Below are 23871 nucleotides of genomic sequence, written 5' to 3' on the forward strand. Positions count from 1 at the left end.
TGATCAATTTGAACCTTTCATCAGAACTCAAATTGAGGAAATCAGGGCATTTATACAGTCTGTGCTCGTCTGAGCAGATGTAACATCTCTCTGCTGTCGAGATGTATGATTGTTGTTGTGTTATCAAGCGTGGCGCTGATTTTGGATAATTGTTAAGACTGACTGCAGGTGGTTGGGTAAAAGAACAGAGTTGTAGTGTCTGACAGCGTCTCTCCAAGAAGCTAATGAGCTCCTCGAATTTAACTGCATCGGAAAGAGAATGCTCCTTTCCAAATTCTAACCTTAGTTTTTTGTCTAGCCGAGAGAGTAGGAGTTCATTAAGAAGTAAATCTAGGATACTTGATTGGGCGTTTAGGGCATTAAGAGCATCTATACTGCCCTTGAATACATTGATCAGCTTGCGTATTTCACTCTCCGTTGAACCTATTTTATGTGAAGTTTCCGTAATTTGCCTAATGTGTTCAGCTGCAATTAATTTGGGTGAATGATAACGATTGACCAGAATGTTGTAGGCTACTTGAAAGTTGGCGTCAGAAATGCTAATATTTCTTATGGTGTCCTTGGCTTCGCCTTTCAGAGAGGAGAGCAAATAGTGGAACTTCTCTATGTTTAATAGGTCATTATTGTTGACCACCAGGCCTTCAAACGTGTCTTTGAAATGCAGCCAGGTAATTAGAGACCCATTAAAGGTAGGGAGATTTATTTTCGGTAATTTGATATTTCTAGGCATATCATGTGATGACTGAGTGAGCACTTCAACATTACCTGACATGTTTTGTAGATTAATGGCCTTCCTTAATTTAGCCTCCAGCAAGTTGATTGTGTCTTCGAATTCTTCTCGGTATATCATGTTAGATTCCTCATTTTCTTCATCATACGACTCTAGTTGGCTTTGAATTTGCTTGAATTCTTCGTTGGTGGAGAGCAGTCTGTTTAATTTAACCTGAATGAGGTTGATATCGGCAGAATTTATTTCCAACTCAACGAAGTGTTGAATGCGAGTTACACAAGCCTTCAAGGTTGTTCTCCTTTTGGTTAATGTTAATGTTCGTTTGTTGGACTCTTCCATATTTATAGAATATAGTGGTGCTATAAAATGAGTAAGATTTGGATAATAATTATTCTGAGGAAACACGTAACTTTCTGGATGAACGGAGGAGTAAGTGGGAACTAATAACTAGATTTTATAAAGTTCGTGAAGTTGTCAGTAGATGGTACTGGCCAGGGTAGTTGTAGCAGTGGACGGTTGTGGACCTTGCAAGAAGTTATGACTTTGGGCGAAAGGTAGCGCTAGTTGTACCATAACGTAGCTGTGAGTTCCTTGAAAAGTTGTGACTTTGGGCGAAGGGTTGTGCTAGGTTAACTTGGTCAAACATCTAATATTCGTTTGAATTCGATCAGAATCATGAAGTTTTTTACTTAAGTGACTGTAATCCAATGGTTGCATTAATTACCTTATATAGGACGGTGGATTGTAGGAGTTTGTGGCAAGTTCATCCGGGCTGCGAGGACCATGAAATAAATGTGCACTAAGCTTTCCGACATCTTGTATATTATATGATCCTTGTATTTAATAATGTACATATTTTACACAGTTGCCAACCTACAAGACAAAGTATACTATAGTGATTAAATTTACCTAACAAAAACTATGTTGCATGCAATGGTATACATGTTTTTTTATTTTTAAAGGAGATTCCAAATACCTATTCCCACATCTGTAACATCTTCAGTTTTTGAGATATACATAAGTATCCCCATAAAAAGAATTCAACCCCTTGATCAGTCCTTCCCCCACACCCACTCCCATCTAAGTGTATTTTCCAAAAACAAAAATACATGTTTCTTTATTTTTAAAGGAGATTCCAAATACCAATTTTCATGTCTGTTACATCTTCAGTTTTTAAGATAAAGTATCCCTAAAACATATTTCAACTCCTTATTTACTTATTTTCAACCCCACACCCCTCACATCGATTTTCCAAACAAACAAAAAAAGAACTAATGCGTGGTTCTTCATTTTTAAAGGAGATTCAAAATATTAATTTTCACGTCTGTAACATCTTCAGTTTTTGAGATATAAGTATACTCATAAAAGTAATTCAACTCCTTTTTCACCCCCTTTCTACCTGTTAAGTTGATCCCCCTCCCCCCACCTCCCCCTCCCCAATCGCCAAAAGTGTGTGTTTCTTTATTTTTAAAGGAGATTCCAATTACCAATTTTCACATCTTTAACATTTTTAGTTTTTGAGATATAAGAATCCTCACACAAAGAATTCAACTCATTTTTCAATTAATTTACCACCCTTAAGTGGATTATGCGAAGACAAAAGAACTTGTGTTTCTTTACTTTGAATGAAGATTCCAAATACAAATGTTCATGTCCATAACATCTTCAGTTTTTGAGATATATGTATCCTCATAAAAAGGAATTGAACTCCTTTTTCACCCCAGCCCGTTAAGTTGATTCTCCCTCCAAAAAATGCATGTTTCTTAATTTTTTTAAGGTGATTCCAAAGACAAATTTTCACGTGTGTAACCTTAAGTTTCTGAGATATAAGTTTCTCCATAAAAAGAATTAAATACATTTTTTCACTTCCTTTCACCCTCCCCCTTAAGCAAATTTTCAAAACAAAACCAAAAAAAAAACTTGTTTATTTATTTATAAAGGAGCTTCCAAATGCCAATTATCATGACTGTAATGTCTTCAGTTTTGTGGTATATGTATCCTCATAAAAAGGAATTAAACTGCTTTTCACTGCCTCCGCCCCTAAGTTGATTTTCTCTCCCAAAATATGTGTTTCTTTATTTTTAAAGAAGATTCAAAATACTAATTTTCACATCTGTAACATCTTTAGTTTTGGAGCTATAAGTATCCTCATAGAAAGTATTCAACTAATTTTTCAATTAATTCACCCCCCTTAAGTGGATTTTCCAAAGACAAAAGATTACGTGTTTCTTTACTTTGACAGAAAATTCCAAATACAATTTTCATGTCTGTAACATCTTCGGATTTTGAGATATAAGTATCCTCATGAAAAGAATTCAACTCCTTTTTCACTCCGTCCCCGCCCGTTAAATTGGTTCCCCTTACCCAAAAAATGCATGTTTCTTTGTTTTCAAAAAGGAGATTTCAAATACCAATTTCCACGTCTGTAACTTTCAGTTTTCAGATATAAGTTTCTCCAGAAAAAGAATTTAATTTTTTTACTTCCTTTCACACTCTCCACTCAAGTGAACTTTCCAAAAACTAACAGTACCCGGGTCTTTAAAAGAGCTTTGAAATACCAATTATCACAACTGTAACATCATCAGTTTTTGAGATATACAGTAGAGTCTCGTTAATCTGAACTAATTGGGACCGGAGCCTGTTCGGATTACGAAATTTTCGGATTAACCGGAAAACATTTTCTAATAATAATGTTATTGCTTTTACGTCCCGCTAACTACTTTTATGGTTTCTGGAGTTGCCTAGGTGCCAGGATTTTCTCCCACAGGAGTTCTTTTATGTGCCAGTAAATCTACTTACACGAGGATGACATATTTGAGCACCTTCAGATACCACCGGACTGAGCCAGGATCAAACCTGTCAAGTTGGGGTCAGAAGGCCAGCGCCTCAACCGTCTGCAGAAAATAGTTTCTACAATACAGTACAGTACATAGTGTAATTTGAAATGTCCATTCTTTAGCAGTTACATTAACAAAATACAAAATTACAGTAGGGTATTTAAGAACCTGTAGACGAGGAAACGACAGTGAAAATGACATTAGCGAGTGGATGGAAGCTGACTGTCATCAATTACAAACAAACCAAGGAATTGTAGCTATGGTGGAGAAAGAATCTGGAGTTGATGAGGAAGAGTGACGACGAAGAAGACCACAATGAACAACTAGTGTCACATTCAGATGCCACGGCCGCCTTAGAACCTGCCGTACGCTACGTCGAGCAACACTCCGCTGCTACACCCACTGATGTGATGTTTATGAGACGCTGGTTTAACACTGCATCTTCGAGTAGGTTCCAATCACTATGGCAAAAGAAACTAACAGACTTCGAAAAGATAAGCGGTGATTGATGGTTTATGATGTGTAATTATGTTTACATTAAGTTATTCTAGTAAAATATGACTAGTAAAATGCAAGGAAATCTTCATTCTATAATGTTCTTTCATTTCAATAAGGAGAATTTTTTTAAAAAAATTGAACAGTTCTGATTAACCAGACTTTCGGATTAACGGGATTCTAGTGTATATATCCTCATAAAAGGAATTCATCCGTTTTCATCCCCCTCCCCCTACCAAGTTGATTCACCCACCAAATGCGTGTTTCTTTATTTCTAAAAGAGATTCCAAATACCAGTTTTCACGTTTGTAACATATTTATATTTTTTTGTATATATATACATTTCTCATACAAATAATTAAAGTATATATACATTTCTCATACAAATAATTAAAGTAATCGATCAATTCTTTCATCCCCCCCTTCCCCGTTAAGGGTTTTTCCCGAAAACCAAAGAATGCGTATTTTCTTATTTTTAAGGGAGATTCCAAATACCAGTTTTCACATCTGCAACAACATGTAAAGTTTTTCAGATATACTGTAGATACACTAGTTTTAAAAAAAATTACCAGGCGAGTTGGCCGTGCGATTAGGAGCGTACAGCTGTGAGCTCGCATCTGGGAGATAGTGGGTTTGAACTCCACTGTTGTCAGCCCTGAAAATGGTTTTCTGTAGCTTTCCATTTTCGCACCAGGCAAATGCTGGGGCCGTACCATAATTAAGGCCACGGCTGCTTCCTTCCCATTCCTAGACCTTTCCTGTCCCTTCGTCGCCATAAGACCTATCTGTGTTGGTACGACGTAAAGCAACTAGCAAAAAAAAAAAAAAAAAAAATTTAAAAATTTACCTCCTTTTTCAGTTCCCTTTAAGTGGATTTTCTGAAAAAAATATTTATATTTCTTTACTTTTACAGGAAATCCCAAATACAGTTTTCAGATCTGTAATATGTTATGGGTCTGTGATAATTTGCAGATATAGTTTTTTTTTAAATTCACCCTGTCTGTCACTCCTGTTCACCCCCTATTCATCAGATTATCCAAAAATACAAAAATACGTGTTTTTTTATTTTCAAACGAGATTCCAAATTTCAATTTTCATGTCTGTAACATCTTCAGTTTTTGAGATATAAGTCTCCTCACAAAAGGTGTTCAACCCCTTTCCCCTTTTTTCACTTCCCTTAATGGGATTTTCCAAAAACAGAAAATACATGTTTATTTATTTTTAAAGGAGATTCCATATACCAATTTTTACATCTGTAAACTTTTAAGTTTTTGAGATATAGATATCTTCATTTTAAAAATTCATCCCCCCTTTTCACCCCCTTAGCAACGGAATATCCAAAAATCCTCCCTTAGCGAGCACCTACATGTTAATATGAATGTATCCCCAAAATTTTATTTCTTTATGTCCAGTAGTTTTGGCTCGACGATGATGAATCATTCAGTCAGTCAGGACAAGTTATTTTATATATATAAATAATAATAATAAAAACATAAATTTGCAGAGAAACCAACAAGAAAAAATACAGGCTGGACAGAAACACGCAGAAAGGAACACAGTGAAAAAATGAAGAGATATTGGGAAGAAAAGAAGAAGAAACATTGTGGAAAATAAGTTCAAACGCGCTCCACAGCTGGGCACAACGAATCAAAAAAAAAAAAAAAAAAAAACTACAATTATGTATTTATATGCATGTATGTCAAGAATATTTGCGTATTCAATACACATGCATTTACATGCACTATAAAACTTACCCAGTTGATTTCAAATGGTATGAATCACCTTTATTTATGATGGGCATATTGTATCTTAAAACAAACAAAACATGCAGATATGCCAAAATCTGCCCTCTGAGCATTACTTACCTTGTGAAATCTCCTTTACAAAGTTTCCATGGCAGAATATCAACTCGTTCGTGCAGAGAAGCTGATACTTCTGGACTTACGAAGTACGGGGTGCCAGCAGCGTAGCCTCGAGTTAGTAACATCTGAAATCTGATAGTGATAGTAATAGCATGAAAGTCTATAAGTATGTTGGGATATAATCATATATGACTCCTATATCTCAATTACAATGCCAAAATTGATATTAGTAATTGAATTTTTTTTTTTTTTTTTTTTTGCTTCTTTCACCCATTATAATCAAGTTTAACAAATCATGGTCTAACTATTCTTCTACTTTCAATAAATAGAGCGATGCAATGTATCACCTCAGTGTGAGTGGTACCAGGGTTGGAAAAAAAAAAAAAGCTATGTTGTTTAGTTACAAAATTTGTTTGGTTTGAATTACCTTGTTTTTTGGGCATTGATAATGTACGGTAAAGAAATTGAGCCTTCTTTTTGATATTAATATACTGGTGATGCAAAATGACATTCAATGTAAGCCTGTTACAAGATTGAATGAAATTGAAAATAGTATAATCCTGAAAAAGATGGCAGCTAACGGGGCTCTGGTGAAGTCACGACAGGCCTAGCAAGCTGGTGATGGATATTAACTCGTTTTCAAGGAAACGAGGAACGATAAGCCGGGCGGATGTAACAGATGACGACCCTGGCGAGGAACAGGATTACGAATTGGCACACTGAATATACAAACATTGATTGGAAAAGTAGAAAAGATTGTACACATGATGGAAAGAAGAAACTGGATGTACTAGGGCTGGCAGAGACTAAGTGGAGGGGTGAGGGTAAGAGAGAGCTGCGGAATGGTTTCTGGTAGTACTGGATAGGAAATGATGAGGGAAAGCGAAATGGAGTAGGAGTGGTAGTAAGAAATGTATTGAAAGAGGTAGTAAATGGGATAAGTGACAGGTTGATAAAAGTCAAAATAACAGTCAAAGGAAAAACCTGGGAAATTGTACAAGTGTATGCTCCACAAGCAGGATGCACTCAACAAGATAAAGATGACTTTGATGAAGAATTGGAGAGAAAATTGAATGGACAAAATAACATGGTAATGGGGGACTTGAATGCCCATGTAGGCGTGAAAAGGAAGGGTTATGAGAACGTGCTTGGAGCAGAAGGATGGGGAGATAGGAATAAGGAAGGAGAAAGACTATTGGATTTGTGCAAAAGAAATGGGATGATGGTCGGGAACTCGTGGTTCTAAAAGAGAGAAAGCCATAACATAACGTGGTATCGCAGTGACTGGTCTAGGATAGCCATTGTAGATTACATGATCTACGACTGGGAAATAAAGAGGAATGTTATAGATGTAAGGGTAATACCATCAGAGGCCCTAGATAGTTACCACAGACTACTGGCAATGAGACTGAGAACAATGACGGAAAGGAAGAGAACAGAGAAGCAAGAAAGACGTATCAAAATATGGAAACTGAAGGAAAAGGAAACCAAGGAAGAATACCAGGAAAAAATAAGAATGAACGTACCAACAGATGATACAAAAACAGGAGAGGAGGAACGGGAAAGGTTCAAGAGGACACTAGTAAAAACTGCAGAGGAAGTTTGTGGGAGAACTAGTGTCAGTGCAAGGAGACCCCATAATGGAACGACAGTGTCAAAACAGCTGTCAGGGAGAAGAATAAAGCTTTCAGAGTGTGGTTTCAACAGAGGACAACGGAGACAAGACAAGAATATAAGACAAAAAAGGAAGAAGCTAAAAAGGTTGTAACAGAGGAGAGGAAAAAATGGATGGAAAAGTGGACAAACATGATGGAAGAGGATAGCAAAGGAGATAAAAAAGTACTGTATGGAATGGTCAAGAGTAAGAGGAAAGGCAAGAGAGAAGATGTTATAATGATAGACAAAAATGTAAATGAAGTGCAGGAAATGGAGAAACTCAAAGAAATGCGGAAGGAGTATTTTGAAGATTTACTAAACCCACAAGGATGCACTGAGAAGGAAAGTAGAAGCAGGAAGGAAGTAAGAAATATGGAAGAAGAAAAAGACTTAACATGGGCAGAAGTGGAGCTAGCACTGGACAAGATGAAAGGAGAGAAAGCCCCAGGGTTAGATGAAGTGAGTATTGAGATGGTGAAGGCAACAGGAGAGTTAGGGAAACATTGGCTTTATCGTGTGTTGAAAGTAGTATGGAAGGAAAGGAAGAACCCTGAAGATTGGAAGAAGGGGGTAATCATGCCCATTTTCAAGAAGGGGATTATAAAAGAGCTTAAGAACTATAGGGGAGTCACATTGATATGCCACTGTGCAAAGGTGTTTGAGGAGATTCTGGAGAATAGAATCAGAAAGAGGGTGGAAGAAAAGTTAAGAGAAGAGCAGTATGGTTTCAGATCAGGAAGGTTCACAGTAGACCTTATATTCGCAGTAAGGCAACTACAAGAGCGTCTTTATGAATGGGGATAAGGATGTTGTGATGGCCTTCATGGACTTTGAGAAAGCTTATGACCATGTGTGTAGAAACAAGGTATGGGGAGCCTTACAGAGAAAAGGTGTCAAGGAACAGACCATAGAAGGGATGAAGGAGATGTACAATGGGAGTGTCAGTTGTGTGAAAATAGGAGGAGAGAGATCAGGCTGGTTTGAGCAAAAAGGTGGATTAAAACAAGGAAGTGCTGTGTCACCTTTGCTCTTCGTATTAATAATGGACAATATAATGACAAAAGTGGCAAGGAAAATTGGAGAAGGAAAAATGAAAATGATGATGTTTGCAGATGACATGTTAGTCTGGGGAGAAAAGGAAGAGGATATCCAGGAACAGTTAGATGCTTGGGTACATGAGGTGGAACAATATGAAATTAAATTTAATACCCAAAAGAGCGAGATAGTGATCACAACTAGAAAGAAGGAGAGACCTACGAGAGGGATAATGCTTGGAGGGGAACAGCTTAAGGAAGGTAGAGTGTTTCAAGTACTTAGGAAGTATCATAGAGGAAAGTGGAAATAATGATAAGGAAATAATCGAGCGTGGAAGACAAGCAGGAGCATTCCTGAAAAGTGTCAGAAGCCTGGTTTGGAGCAAGGATGTCCCTCAGAGAAGCAAACCGGTGATATACAGGATGTACTATATACCTATTCTGACGTATGCAGCTGAGACATGGGTAATGAGGCAGAGAGCTGTGAATAGAATGCAGGCAAGTGAAATGAAATTTCTGAGAAGCAGGGTAGGAGTGACAAGACGGGATAAGATGAGAAATGAGAAGGTTCGAGATATAGTAAAAGAAGAGCCACTACAGAATAGGATAGAGGCATCTAGACTTAGATGGTATGGACACATGAAGAGAATGACAGAGGAAAGGATTAGAATAATAACAGTAAGTTATTTATTAAATTGACCACCTAATCAATACAATAAGTCATTGTCTTGGATGATTTGCATTGATCTATTAACTAAAAATGGTACATGTTTCGCCTAGTATGAAGGCATCATCAGCCATTGTCTTAATCTCGGAATAAAAATAGCACTTGATTAACATATAATATGAAATTAATTTAAAAAATCTTGAAGTGACTTAAACTAAAATTAATATTAAAAATAACAATGTTGGTTAAATTTTTTTTTTTTTACAATGTGAAGAATTACAAAGGTGAAAGTAATAAAATTATTGACATTAAAAGGCTGCTATTACAAGTAAAATGGACAAAGCAACAGATTGTGATGAACAGGTAGTAAGATTGCTGTAAAATTAAGTTGAGTGATTGGCGGTTATAATTAGACTCTGACGAGAATGACGATCAGTCATATTTAATATTGAGAAAATAATGTTGAAGGCTGGTCAAGAGATCACTATATTCCTTTCTAGGAGACAAAAGGCGAAAGTCATAGGCATGTGGTTGATATGTAGAACACATTGATGAGAAGATAAAAAGTTGTAGAATAACAGTGTTAAAATTGGACCTCAGTGGACCATCTCAATTTGAAGCGATGTTAAAATGTTGTCAAGAATATGAGTTTATTGACAGTTGAATGTGTAAAAGGAAACCAGAAACAAGGTATTAATTGTGTGAAAAGAATTTTTAAAAAGTTTAACGGAGATCGTGTATTAAGTGTATTGACAACTGTAGACTTCTTACTACGAGTGTTGTAGCTGTAGGTTTGTGTTAGAGGGGGAACTGTTTGCGGAGGCGTGATTATTGGCTTGTTCGTAGTACTTGGAGGGGAGCTGTTATTGGTGGGAGAGAAGGAGGAGAGTGTATTACTGTGCGTGTTGTATCGGTGAGAAGCCATTGGAGGGAGCGATATTAGAGTGGGTGTGACTATGGGTTTATTGGTTGCATTTGAATTACAGGTACTAGCTGTGAGGCGAAGGGAGGGGAGTGTATTAGCTGTAGAGGAGGTGGGAATGCTTATTAATTTGAGGCTGAAAATTTTTTAGTTAATAGATCAATGTAAATCATCCAAGACAATGACTTATTGTATTGATTAGGTGGTCAATTTAATAAATAACTTACTGTTATTATTCTAATCAGATATCATCAATACGGACAAAAAATGATATTTATTACATGTAAGAGGAAAGGATACCGAGGAGGATGCATGAAATGGAAATACAGTAGTCTCGCTCAACCGACCTTCGCTTATCCGACATTCCGTGTTATCTGACACTAGTAGGCTTAATTTGAACTTTAGGTGGAGGCAATTCTGGGACACCTGGTGTGGAGGATGCGACCGTGGGACAAGCACTTGCAGTCATGCGGTAGGACCAGGTTTTTCTCAAGGACAGTTGCAGTGAGTTTTCAGTCATTGTTCAGTGTAGTATTGCTTGGGTGCGGAGTTATAGTTTTTATATCCTCTGTGAGTATGGCGAGTAAACCGAAGAACGTGATTGTTTCTGTGGAAGACAAGTTGAGTGGGTTAAAAAGACTGGACAAAGGGGAAACTCTTCAAAAAGTTGCTTCAGATTATGGTGTTGGAGGTGTTACAGTGGAAGACTGGAAACATAAGAGGGAAGAAATTGAAAAGTGGTGCTCTACCAGAGCAACAAGTGATGCATTGAAAATTAGAAAAACAATGAAGAATGTAAGTACGAAAAAGTAAGTGAAGCACTATTTCTTTGGTTCGCTCAAAACCGGGAAAAAGGCCTGTCAATATCTTGCTCCATTCTGTAATAAGTGGCGGTGTATTTCCAGAGGGAGTTTAATGAAGGGGACCCTATTTTTACTGCCAGCCCTGGGTGGCTTGATTGGTGGGAAAAACAATACAGAATTGCATTCCTGGCTGTGAGGATGCTACGACTCAAGATGTGAATAAGTGGTGTGCACGAGATCAGCTGTTTGAACTAACTGACCCTGATATTATTGGTTTTGTGAATGCTAACGAAAATGACGATGATGAAGAAGAAGAACGAGGCATTGCAGAACAAAAGGAGAAAATGACTCACAGTGAAGGATTATCGTCGATGGTGGGATCTCGCACCAAGAAAACGTGAATCAGCAGGCAAGCAGACATTGTTGAGAAGTTACTTTTCGCAAGACATTTGAAATGTTTTCGTTCAATACTGCAACTACTGTACAATCGAAATGATAAGTCAATAAATAGAGTCCCGTAAAACATAGTAATACAGTATAGCCTTCCTGTTTATTTTAGTTCATTTTCAAAGTTATTCTGTATTATCCGGTGATCCGACGTACTCCAGGTCCCGTTTAGGTCGGATAATCGAGACTCTACTGTAACAGGTAAACGACCAAGAGGAAGACCAAGAGACAGGTGAATGAAAGGAGTGGAAGAGTGCTTACAGAGAAGAGGAGAGGACTGGGCAAGAGTGATTAGGGAGAAGTGGTGGGAAGACAAGAGGAGAAGGAGAGGCTTCTGTTCCAAGCAGACCTGGCCAACAGCTGGAAAATGCAGATGATGATGATGATGATGATAATGTTAAACATTAGCTGTACCTACACTATTAAATCTGATCAATTAGTAATACAAAATGCAACACCGACACACTCATCTCAGAACTGGACATACTAAGTTCATTCACTCAATAATACTTACTAAAGAATTCCCTTCAACATGTATATATTGCCATTGTCTGACACATTCTATTTGTCTTGTCCTCTACATACTACTAAATGGAGACATCAAGCCAACACCAATAACCTTCATTCTACACTTAATAATATCAACAAATCAAAACAGGTTCTTCAGATCGAAGGATGTAGTGATCTACATGTATGCAGACAACATGGTCCTACGAACACCAAACAAAGAAGAACTCTAGTGTGCCTTCTCAGTGCTGATAGAATGGGCTGGAAATAACAGCCTGAAAATGAACTGGACAAAAACCCTACAGTTGCTTTTCCAAACAGGCAGATGCACAGCAGCAGAAGACAACCTACAGTATAAAGAGGACAAAGTTGAAATAGTAAATTCATTTAAATACCTGGAAATTACCTTACAGACTATCAGGACGTACAGATGACATTGATAATTTACCAAGCTCGATAGCTGCAAAAAAAAAAAAAAAAAAAAAAAAACACCATTGATAATTTACAATATCTATCCTTAAAAACAGCTATGCACCTCTTCGACATAAAGATCTTGCCACGTATGGGATACACCTTATATGGGAAAAATTGATAAATATAGATCTGGCCGCCATTGAAGTAGTTAAAGCAAAATTCTTGAAAACTGTAATGGGAATCTCAAAATACATGCGCTCCCGCCTAACATACGAATTGGTGCAGGAACCTTTTCTCATTGAGGGACTGAGGACGAAACTACTGCTGCTGTCCACAAAGAGCAACCGTACCTAGCGAAGAGAAGAAATTCAGGTTGGATCAGAACTGGACCAATGCCAACCAGAGAATAAGACACATGGTAATAAAACTAGCAGTGCACAGGTACCACCATAAAATATGCAAGAATATGTTTTATCATGACCCAATGAAAACTGCATGTGCTTGCTATGTGAACAGTTCTGTGATATATACCTCATCACAAGATGTCAAAACAACCATAAATTTATGTGTGATTATAGCAAAGACTAAAGTATTCAACAATCTATATAATGCAGATTTGTGCATTTTTCTGTTAATAATGATCTCAAAACAATTCCTCCTTGTTTGGTGGACATTGATAAGGACCTTTCAATGTATGGAATTACAGAAACAGACATTCAACTCCGAGCACCACTCAGACACAAACTTAGATATGTTCATCAAGAAGAAGTCCCAACTTGACTGAAGCAAGAAGACAAACAGTTGAGATCTCGCGGTCGTTAGTGGCCTTAACGAAGACGGCCTGTGTAGCTTTTTTAATACAGATCCATGGCCTGTGCAGCTCTCGAGATACTGTTGCTAGGTAACATTGTGTCGCACTTTTTGTAACATGACACCATTTCGTTACACAGATTTTTGTATGACCCCCAACTGTAAGACATATTTATGTCATTACATTTATTTAGAGGCCTTTTTAGTTCCCAGTCTGTTTCAAAGCTTTGAATGAAGTAAACCAAAGAAGAAAAGCTATCTGTATTCTAGCTCTGCATGTGCTTGTTATGTGAACAGTTCTCTGATATATACCTCATCACAAGATGATAATGGGGAATATAATAGTTTAAACATTTTTCATTGTACCTTTCTGGTTCTTCCACCATTCATAAGCTGACACCTGTGACACTGCAGATCCACTAAAAAGTGATTCTTAAACTGGTGGGGGCTGCACCTGGGACTTCACTATCAGTGGTAGCAGAGAACTACAGTAGATTTATATTCAGAACTTTCAAAATCAAGTCCTAATTTCTTATCTTCACTTAAAGTAGCAGCAGTTCAGTGTTACTGATTTGCTTTCGGTCAAGCATGTAAGCAAGAAGTTTAAGTCATGTTATATCTGTTTATGGATTTCTTCTTAATATCTTCATCTTGGGTCACATCAATCTGTTGCATTCGGAGATGTACAGCATAAATCTTTCTGTACTTTATTGGGGGTCTCAACAATTGACTTCAAAATGGAAATCATTTCTTCAGCATTCCTCTTAAGCATAACATTGTTCATTTTTGCTTGCACATTAGTGATGGGACATTAGATTCATTTTACTGAATCGATTCATTTGATTCCCTTCACGTTACTGAATCGATACAGTGATCCGATTCACGGCCCATTAGTCGCCACTCCTACTGCATCTGTGTAGTATGTACTGGTGAGACAGCAGCAACAGCATTCAGTGCTCGCAGCTGCCATCTGGTCTTCATACTATGTACTCCTTTCTTAGAAAAAATGCTAGTCACTCTAATACATCGAAGGTTTCCGGCGACGCAGGATGGGAAAGGTCTAGGATTAGGAAGGTAGCAGCCATGGCCTTAATTAAGGTACAGTCCCAGCATTTCCTGGTGTGAAAATGGGGAAACTATGGAAAACCATCTTAACGTCTGCTGACGGTGGGATTCGAACCCACCATCCCCCGAATGCAAGTGCATAGCTACGCGATACTAACCACATATCCAACTCGCTCAGTCATTTTCGAAAATTCGTATTTTTCTATCAGCTGAGGATTTTTTAAAATCGTCATATTTTGTATAGGCTACCCGAGATGTACAGTAGCCCGCTGGTTTTCTGATTCAACATATTGTTGGTTAAGTTATTGTGTCAGTCGGCTCACTTACTGTCAACATATGATTGAAGTCTTGTGCAACAATGTGACATATGAACTGAAAGAATACTGAGCCGTTCTTCCCAATATAAAAAGGTACTTTTGAATAGTCATGAACATGGCTCATAGTCATAAGGCAGGCTAGAGTTGAATTTAATTGTCAAATGTCAACTAAGTTATAATACTAAGATTCATTAAACTAATAAATAGTATAACCTAATAGCCTACCTACTTACTAGCTACTTCAGAATTATGTTTTGACTACATTTTTAACACTGCAAATAAATCCATCTATTATTTAAACCTCCCTGTAAGAAGGGGACAGTGAATGCAAGTGGGTATTATTTTCAAATGAGCTGAGCTCGAGAGTCCATTATAGTATACGATTCTTTCAGTATACCATGGCTCACTGTATGTCTCGCTGCAGTGGAAGGTTGGCTCTCCGTCAGTGTCCAGTGTGCTGATAAGGAGCCATGTGTATCTTGTGTCTCGCCCTGCTCATTCACGATTCTTTTGGTGTGCATGGCTCACTGTATGTCTCGCTGCAGCGGAAGCTCGGCTCTCCGCCAATGTCCAGTGTAGTCAAATAAATATTAAAGTTTATTTATTCCACCTGTTCAATACATAAAAAAAGATAATGGATTAACTAAAATTATAGGGACATGTTTCGCCCTTTAACTATCTCCGAATCTTCTTTACGTCAACCAATTTCAACGTTAATAGAGAGACTTCAATCCAAACTTCCCTTACGACTCTACACAAGCGACTACAGCCGTTCCTTCCTGCTAACATTTAACCCAGCAACTTACCTTCAAGCACTCTTCTTCTCTCATGCTTCTAGAAAACTACAGTTTTATCACTTCACATTTATTATAAACTCCACTTGATGTGATTATTATAGTGACATTCAATCTGTTTAAGATCCGAAAGTTTCCTCTAGTGTATAAACTCATGACTACTTGTATTTTAAACTTTATTAAGGCATCATTTCAAGAATTTCTTAACTACATTCAAGAAAGTGTATAATTTTACGAATATTTGTATTTTAGACTTTATTAAGGCCTGATATTAAGAATTTCATAACTATTGTCAACCATTTCGCACATTTCCAACATTTCCTTCACATTCATATGTAAGTTAATTACAATCAGGTACCTGATTAATCAACTTTCAGTTTGAGATTAAGGCTGAAGATGCCCATAATTAAAGGGCAAAACATGTCCCTATAATTTTATTTAATTCATTATCTTTTTTATGTATTGAACAGGTGGAATAAATAAATTTTAATATTTATTTGACTTCATTGTACATTTCAATACGGACCTAAATATGAGAATTATAACATGTAGTGTCCAGTGTGCCGATAAGGAGCCGTGTGTATCTTGTGTCTCACTGAGCCATGCTCGTTCACGATTCTTTCGATGTGCCATGATTCACTGTCTCGCTGCAGCGGAAGCTCGGCTCCCCGTCAACGTCCAGTGAGTGCGCCACTCAGCACTGTCTGCTGGGAGTAAGCTGAATCGTGTGCCGTGAGCTCGTCGCTCCTGTGAATCGATTCACTCGGACACTTGAATGAATCAATACACTGCTTCAAATCATGCATTCAGTAGCCAACACTATTGCACATTACTATCAGTTTTATCGCCATTATGTTCACAGACTTTTAGTAATGGAAACCATGAGTGTGCTCTCTATATGGTCTGATATGTAAATGAAACTTTTGTGAAACACAAAGTGGACACTAAAACCGTACTGAGCAAGTAGCTGCATGGTTTATCTCATGTAGCCATCAGCTTGCATTTGGGAGGTAGTGGGTTTGAACTCCACTGTCGCCAGCACTGAAGATGCTTTTCTGTGGTTTCCCATGTTCACACGAGGCAAATGCTTGTGCTGTACCTTAACTAAGACTACAGTTGCTTTCATCGTACTCTAGTGCTTTCCTATTCCATCATCTCCATAAGACCTATCTGTGCTGATGCAACATAAAGCAAACTGTAAACAAATTAAAAGAAACATTAAAAAATTGCAACCATGTTAAAACTATCACATGAGCAGTATTCTTCATGCATTGTGCCATAGTGCAGTGTAGCGTAGATGGTGGGAGAAAGATGAATGATATGGTGTGTGCCAGTCTAACATGTGATTTATTTAGTTTTAATCATCTCTGAACATACATGCACATTTTCAGTGAATGAAAGAAGGGCTGATATGTCATTAGGGTCAGATGAATACGGAATAGGTTGCCGGGGAGAACGAAACTGCACTGACTGTGGTTAGTTATGTTAGCAAATGTTTGAAGTGATGACTTGCTTGGTTTATGCTTGTGCCACTGAATGGATATTCTAGTGCACTACCTATAGTATAGCTGGTGTTATTGATCTGCAAGTTTTGGTGCTCGAAATTTTCTGGCTGCTTGGTGTAAACAGCTTGTTTCAAATGCCTCCACAAGAAGAAATCTAATGGCGCTAAATCTGGCGACCTGGTGAGCCAAGAGACAGGTCTTCCTCTTCCTACCCATTTTCCTGACTGTGACTCATTCAGATGGTTATGGACAACTGATGTCCAATAAGGTGGAGCTCCATCCGGATGAAACCATGCCGTTAAATGACCCGCAAGTGGCTCATCCTCCAACAGAAGTGGGAGTTTATGGCATAGAAAGTGCTGATTGTGTGATTCTACCAGTCAGCATGACCCAATCGCTAGATTCAGAACGGTCTTTATCAAGACCAACACTAACCATTATATCTGTAAATTTTGAAGGCTTATCTCCATCTAAAGAAGGAATATTATATTAGCTTTGTCAAATGTACGAATATGATATATTATGCCTTCAGGAAACTCACAGGGATGAGCAAGTATGACGACCAAAAATAGTGGGAATTGAGACTCATGGTCGAGATTCTGCACATACAGTATTGGCAGCGCTGTTTTTTGCCAAACCAGATTTACAAATTTTGTCTGTTGCAGCCACCACCGAAAATCAAATTGAGATAATAACTGTGGAACTCAGTAACTGCACCATTTTGGGTGTGTCTACAAACCATAAATGTAGATTTCTCCTTTAAAACTCCAGATAACTGCTACAAGAAAAAGACAGTCTTTGTGGTTGGAGACTTCAACAGCCATAACAGTACATGGGGATATACAGATGATAATAATAACAGAGAGGCTGTGTTAGAATGGGCTGATGACTTCCAAATACAACTTATTCATGACCCCAAACTACCTTGTCCTTTAACAACAGTAGATGGCAATGAGGCTTCAACCCAGACCTGATATTTGTGAGTGAACACGTGGCACTGCAATGTGTGAAATCAATGTGCAATCCCATCCCAAATACCCAGCATCAGCCCATAATGTGCCAACTTTTCTCAGCAATTCAACCAATAAAAATTCCATTTTGAAGAAGGTATAATTTTAAAAAAGCAGACTGTGCAGAAGTTCAGCTCAGCTCTTGATAAAATAATATCAGATATCCATCCAAAACCAGAGTTTTATGATCAGTTTGTTGAAGCTGTGAAGGAAGCTTCCCACGCTTCCATACCACGAGAATGCAGAGTTATCTATATACAAGGTCTAACTACAGACACAGCTGCTCAAATGAACACATGTACAGTATTTCACTGTTTCAGGAAGATCCACTAAGTAAAGACACTATCTCAGTTAGAAGGACACTGCTTTCCTCAATTGCAGAGGCAAAGAAAGATGCTTGGATCAAACTTATGGAGGAAACAGACATGTCAAGGGATAGCTGAAAGGCTTGGAAACTTCTCAAATGACTTAGCGATGATCCAACCAAGGGACCAGTCCATGCAAATGTTACGGCAAACCAAATCACAAATCAACCTGTCATCAATGTGAAAACATATCATCCAATAAGGAAAATAGAAGATAATATCCTAAAAAAAATGAGGTAATGAAGTCCAGAAACCTATCCCGGTCATTTGAAATAACAGAATTACAGAAAGCGATTCAATGCAGCATAAATGGAAAAGTGGCAGGATTAGATGATATCACAGTAGAACAAATTAAACAGTTCAGTTCAACCATACAGGCATGGCTTTTGAACTTCTTCAACAACTGTTTTACTTCCCTGAAAATTCCAAAAATATGGAGAAAATCTAGAGTGATCGCATTTCTGAAACCTGAAAAGGAAAATTCGGACCCCAAAAATTTCAGACCAATCTCCTTACTCTGCCACCTATACAAAATAATGGAAAGAATGTTGCTCAGTCACTTAATGGGAGTAGTTGACCAAGTCCTAATCCCTCCCGTTGGTACAGCTTCAAACAGAACCCTATCAAGCATAACTACCACACCAAGTGAAGTTCATAACCTTCTTCAAACTCTTCGTACCAACAAAGCTACCGGTGCCGACACTATAGGTCCTCTTTTCCTAAAAAATACTGCCAGCACTCTTTGCGTCCCTCTCTCTAAATTATTTAACAGATGTTTTGCCGCGGGCTATTTTCCTATTACCTGGAAACAGGCAAATATTGTTCCACTTCTCAAATCAGGCAACAAATTTAATGTTTCACCTTACCGACCAATCTCTATTCTCCCCACACTATCCTTTATCTTTGAAAAAATTATACACCAGCGTCTCCTCGCATTCACTTTGCCGTATATCTCAACCAAGCAGCATGGTTTTCTACCAGGTGGCTCTTGTCTAACAAACCTGGCCACTCTGCATAGCTTTGCATCATACGCCATTGCAGCTAAATCACAGCTGGATATCTGCTACATAGACATTTCGAAAGCTTTCGATTCTGTTGACCATACTCTGTTGCTCCATAAACTCTCTGAACGATTTAATATACATGGCAGTTTTCTGACCCTTCTTGCTGGCTTCCTACATAACCGTTGGCAGAGAGTGGTAATATCAGGCACTTCATCCTCATGGTTACCAGTCACCTCCGGTGTCCCACAAGGCAGTACTCTTGGCCCCTTGCTGTTTTCTTTGTTTATGGACGATCTGCCGTCCGAACTCAACGAAACAGCGAATACCCTACTCTTTGCTGACGACTGCAAGATATTTAGGGAGATCAGGAATCCAGCAGATGCAGCTCTGCTACAGTCCTCACTTAATGCCCTCTCGAACTGGTGCCGTACTTGGAAACTTATCCCCAATCCACAGAAATGCAGCCACATGACCATAACACTGCGTAAATCTCCTCTACCGACATCATATTACCTACTCGACAAGCCCATCACAGTGGTTACGCAACAGCGTGACCTAGGTGTAATATTCGATACAAAATTACAATTTAAGACCCGTATAGAAACATATACAACCAAGGCTATGAAATTACTAGGCATTCTCTATCGCTTCACAGAAATTTCTGACCCCATTGCTCTTCGTCATTTCTTCCTCACGATCGTTCAACCTCTCTTAAACTACTGCTCTCCGATTTGGACAACAGCCGCCCCCTCCAATACTAAGCAGTTAGACAGAGCAGTGTCCTTCTTTGCTGCAATTGTAAGGAACAGAAACCCCAAGCTCAGAAATCTGTCTACGCAGCAGGTATTAATGGCAATTAATGTGTCACCGCTGCACATCAGGCGACAGGTAGCTGACCTGAGTTTCCTCCACGAGATCTTAAATGGACATTACCGCTCGGAACATCTTGTTTCTCTATTCTCTCTCCGCGTTCCTTCCCGCTCCACCAGAACCATAGACCTTCTCCACATTCCCCACACTCAGCACTCAATACTTCAACGATCTTTCCTAATCCGCCTCCCAACACTCTTTAACAATATTAATAGGAGACAAGAGCTTGATATAGCATCAAATAAAAGTGTATTCGAGAGGTGTGTAATTAGTATCTTAAAGATAAGTTGATGTGAAGGGATTATACCGCCATTTTGACCCACGACGACTTGGCTATGAACATGGACATTCTCATGGTTTTCGAATTGGACAGTTATTAGTAGGATGTGTACCTGATCTTGTTATGTTTGTTATATTTTATTATGAAAGTTTACGTTTGTTAAACAGTCTGTTGACAGTGCAAGTGAAATTTGCTCAGTGTAGCTGTATCTTGTGCTTCGTGAATAAATAAATAAATAAATAAATAAATAAATAAATAAATAAATAGATTTTGCATCTAACCCAGCACACTGAGGACGGGTTTGAAATGGAGAAGATTACTGGGGTGGCTTTTGTGTATCTCTCAGTTGCCTACGATACAGTTAATCACAGGATGTTATTACACAAGCTTTATAGAATGACTAGCAGTTACCCGTGGCTTCAATCACATGGATTTCGTAATTTGATTAAAGTAATCGTTCCTCGGTACTGTACTGAGACATTATCTGAAAATCCCTAAAGTATATAAAAATCACCAAAAAATTGAGTTTCATTTACCCCAGAAACTCTTAGTGAAACACGTTTGTGTCATTGCCTTTTGGGGCCTAGATGACCATGCCACATAGAACTGTACATGTGAGAAGTAGTCGTCTCTCAAGTAAAAAAATATAAAAAAATTATTTATTTTTAAAAGAGATTAGAAATACCTATTTCCACATCTGTTACATATGTTTTTAGATATAAGTATCCCCCACTCCCACCTAATTGGATTTTCCAAAAACAAATACACATTTCTTTATTTTTAAAGCAGATTCCAAATATCAATTTGAACATCTGTAACATCTTCAGTTTTTGAGATGTAAGTATCCTCATAAAAAGAATTCAACTTCTTATTCACTTCTTTCCACCTACACTCTAATATAAATGTATTCCAAAAATTTCATTTCTTTATGTCCAGCAGTATGGCTCGGCAATGATGAATCGGCTGGTCAGTCAGTCAGGACATGTTATTATATATATATCGATTACAGACATTAAGGTAACCAAGATGATAGCTACTCTCCTGGGAAATCGTCTTCTCTTGTTTTTTTGTTGAATTCCAAGGATGCCGAAGCAGATGGAAAAATCAAAGGAATGTACTACCTCAAGGCAGTGTACTGGCTCCTATTCTTTTCAACATTTACACTAATTACTAGCTATTACCAGAAAATACTAAAAGCTTTATCTATGCCGAAGACCTTGCACTTTTTACGCAAACTGATACCTTTAATGAAGCAGAGATCTCTTTATCTGCTGCATCAGAAGAGCTAGGTACCTATTATGAGAAAAACCAATTGAAACGAAATCCAGCTAAGACTCAAAATTGTGCATTCCATCTGCAGTATACACAGGCCTCTCAGAAACTCAAAGTACGATGGAAAGGGAACTTATTGGAACACTGTTTTATACCAAAGTACCTGGGAGTTATGCTGGATCACACATTAACATATAAGAAACATTGCCAAAACTTAAAAGAAAAGATAGCTGCTAGAATCAACATTCTATGCAAATTGTCAGGAGCAAGGTGGGAAACACAACCATAAACAATTAGAACATCAGCTTTAGCTCTAGCTCTGTGCTACTCTGCAGGAGAATATGCCACCCTGGTTTGGTACAGGTCAGCCCATATGAAGCAGGTCGACATCACTCTCAACGAAAGTTGCAGGATCATTACTGGATGCTTGAAATCTACACCCATTGAGAAGATCCTACTTTTAGCTGGTATTGCTCCTGGTGAGATTCGTAGGGAGGTAGCAGCTAACAAAGAAAGGCTCCAATCATCTACTTCAGATGCACATCCTCTCTATGGATACCACCCAGCCACACAGAGGCTAAAATCTAGAAAACGTTTTCTCTGCACATGTTAAGCTTGAGAGGAAAGCAGAGAATGCTAGGATCAAAATGTGGAAAGAAAGAATCAACCACCTTTCCAATTGAACAGAGCTGAAGGGAAAGTCTTCCATGTGGACACCAGGAGGAGTGGACAATCTGGAAAGCCCTTAACAGACTCTGTACAGAAGTCGGCAGAATGAAAGTAAATTTGCGGAAGTAGGGTTCCTCAAGCAATTCATCGCTTTGTGATTGTGGAGAACAGCAGACGATCCAACATCTACGTCAGTGTGTTTTATGTCCTTCAATGTGCACTACAAAAGACTTGATTGCAGCCTCCCCCAAAGCTATTGTCATCGCCCAATGAAAATCCACAGTCTCTTTCCAGTCACATCGCCCAATACTGGGCAAGAATCATCTAGCTCTTGAATTGTTGCTTTATCTGTGATTGTTTGTATAATAGACCTGTATTTTTGTACAGTAGGAATGTAGATATCATGCTTTTTAAATATCTGTATGTACTGTATAGTTGGTACTTCTGACATGAATAAAGAAGAAGATTCTGTTAAATAGCCCTCAAAGAAATATGGTCCAATAAGGTAATCACTCAAGATTCTGCACCTTACATTCACTCCTGACTTGATAGCCACATGTTGCACCAGTGCATGCATGCTGTGACGGTTGATGGTACCATTATTGTGGTATTGCGATTCGTCCAAGAACAGTATTTTGAACAGGAATGCTGTATCATTTTCCAGATTTCCTAACTGCCATTGACAGAAATTAATTTGAGCTTCGAAATACTGCCTGTGGAGCTTTTGGTTTAACTGTAATGGTAGGGGTGATACTCATGTGCATGCAGTACCGGTATTTGCAGTACGAAAGTCTGGCTGATGTTCACCTGTTGTGCAGTTGCTTGTGTGCTTGTATTTGGGTTATTGTGATCTGGGTCTGAACAGCTGCTTCATTCTCCCCAGACATTACAGTCTATTCTTAGAGTGAAGTACCCCTGTTGTTCGTAAACGTCTGTCTGGATACCATTCCTGATACAGATGTAGTGCCTGCAACAAATTCTCTTGCTTCCCCATAGATAAGGATCATGTCAATGTATTTGTCGATGGAATACATGGCAAATGACTGAAGCGACTTCATTCTGACCATATAGCAGTGCCCTATGCGCAGTGCACAAAAATCAATAATATTGGCATTTTACTGCTTGCATATGGCACTCACAGGCCTGTTTTTAAACATTGAGGCTTCATATTGATGTAAAAATTTTCATGCGATGTAGGATTTGAACTATCAATACTAACTGGTAGGCTAGCGTTAGACTACATGTGCAATGCCACAGCTGTGAGTGGGACTTGTATTAAGCATGCCTTAGACGATGTTACTCCTCCAGTTTACTGTTTTGTATGCTCACCAAATCTCTGTGTAATAATTTGAAGTGTTAATTTCACGTTTTCTTATACCCGGTCACCTGACATGATATCTTAACTTACTGGTAGTTACACGGTAGATTGAGATACGACAATTTATTGAAAGGAAGTTATACTAAAATTAAAATAATGTTCAAAATTGTTTGCAGGATGTGTTTACAGTGTATTAGTACCATGTAGGATGTTAGCAG

The 23871-nt window shown here is 38.2% G+C and overlaps 1 protein-coding gene across 3 annotated transcripts in view; it reads right to left on the reverse strand.

The window, feature by feature from the left end:
• The window catches only part of LOC136880971 (uncharacterized), a 202978-nt gene that overhangs the window by 42792 nt on the left and 136315 nt on the right, over positions 1 to 23871 (reverse strand). For 2 of the 3 annotated variants that reach the window (XM_067153539.2, XM_067153538.2), the window contains exon 3: positions 5928 to 6056. The exons of the other annotated variant lie outside the window; for it this stretch is intronic. In XM_067153539.2, the coding sequence (XP_067009640.2) occupies positions 5967 to 6056 (90 nt within the window). In that variant the 3' untranslated portion in view covers positions 5928 to 5966. The remainder of the gene's footprint in view (positions 1 to 5927; positions 6057 to 23871) is intronic. 3 annotated transcript variants of the gene reach the window in all.

The sequence above is a fragment of the Anabrus simplex genome, chromosome 9 (genome assembly GCF_040414725.1).
Source record: "Anabrus simplex isolate iqAnaSimp1 chromosome 9, ASM4041472v1, whole genome shotgun sequence".
Lineage (NCBI taxonomy): Eukaryota > Metazoa > Arthropoda > Insecta > Orthoptera > Tettigoniidae > Anabrus > Anabrus simplex.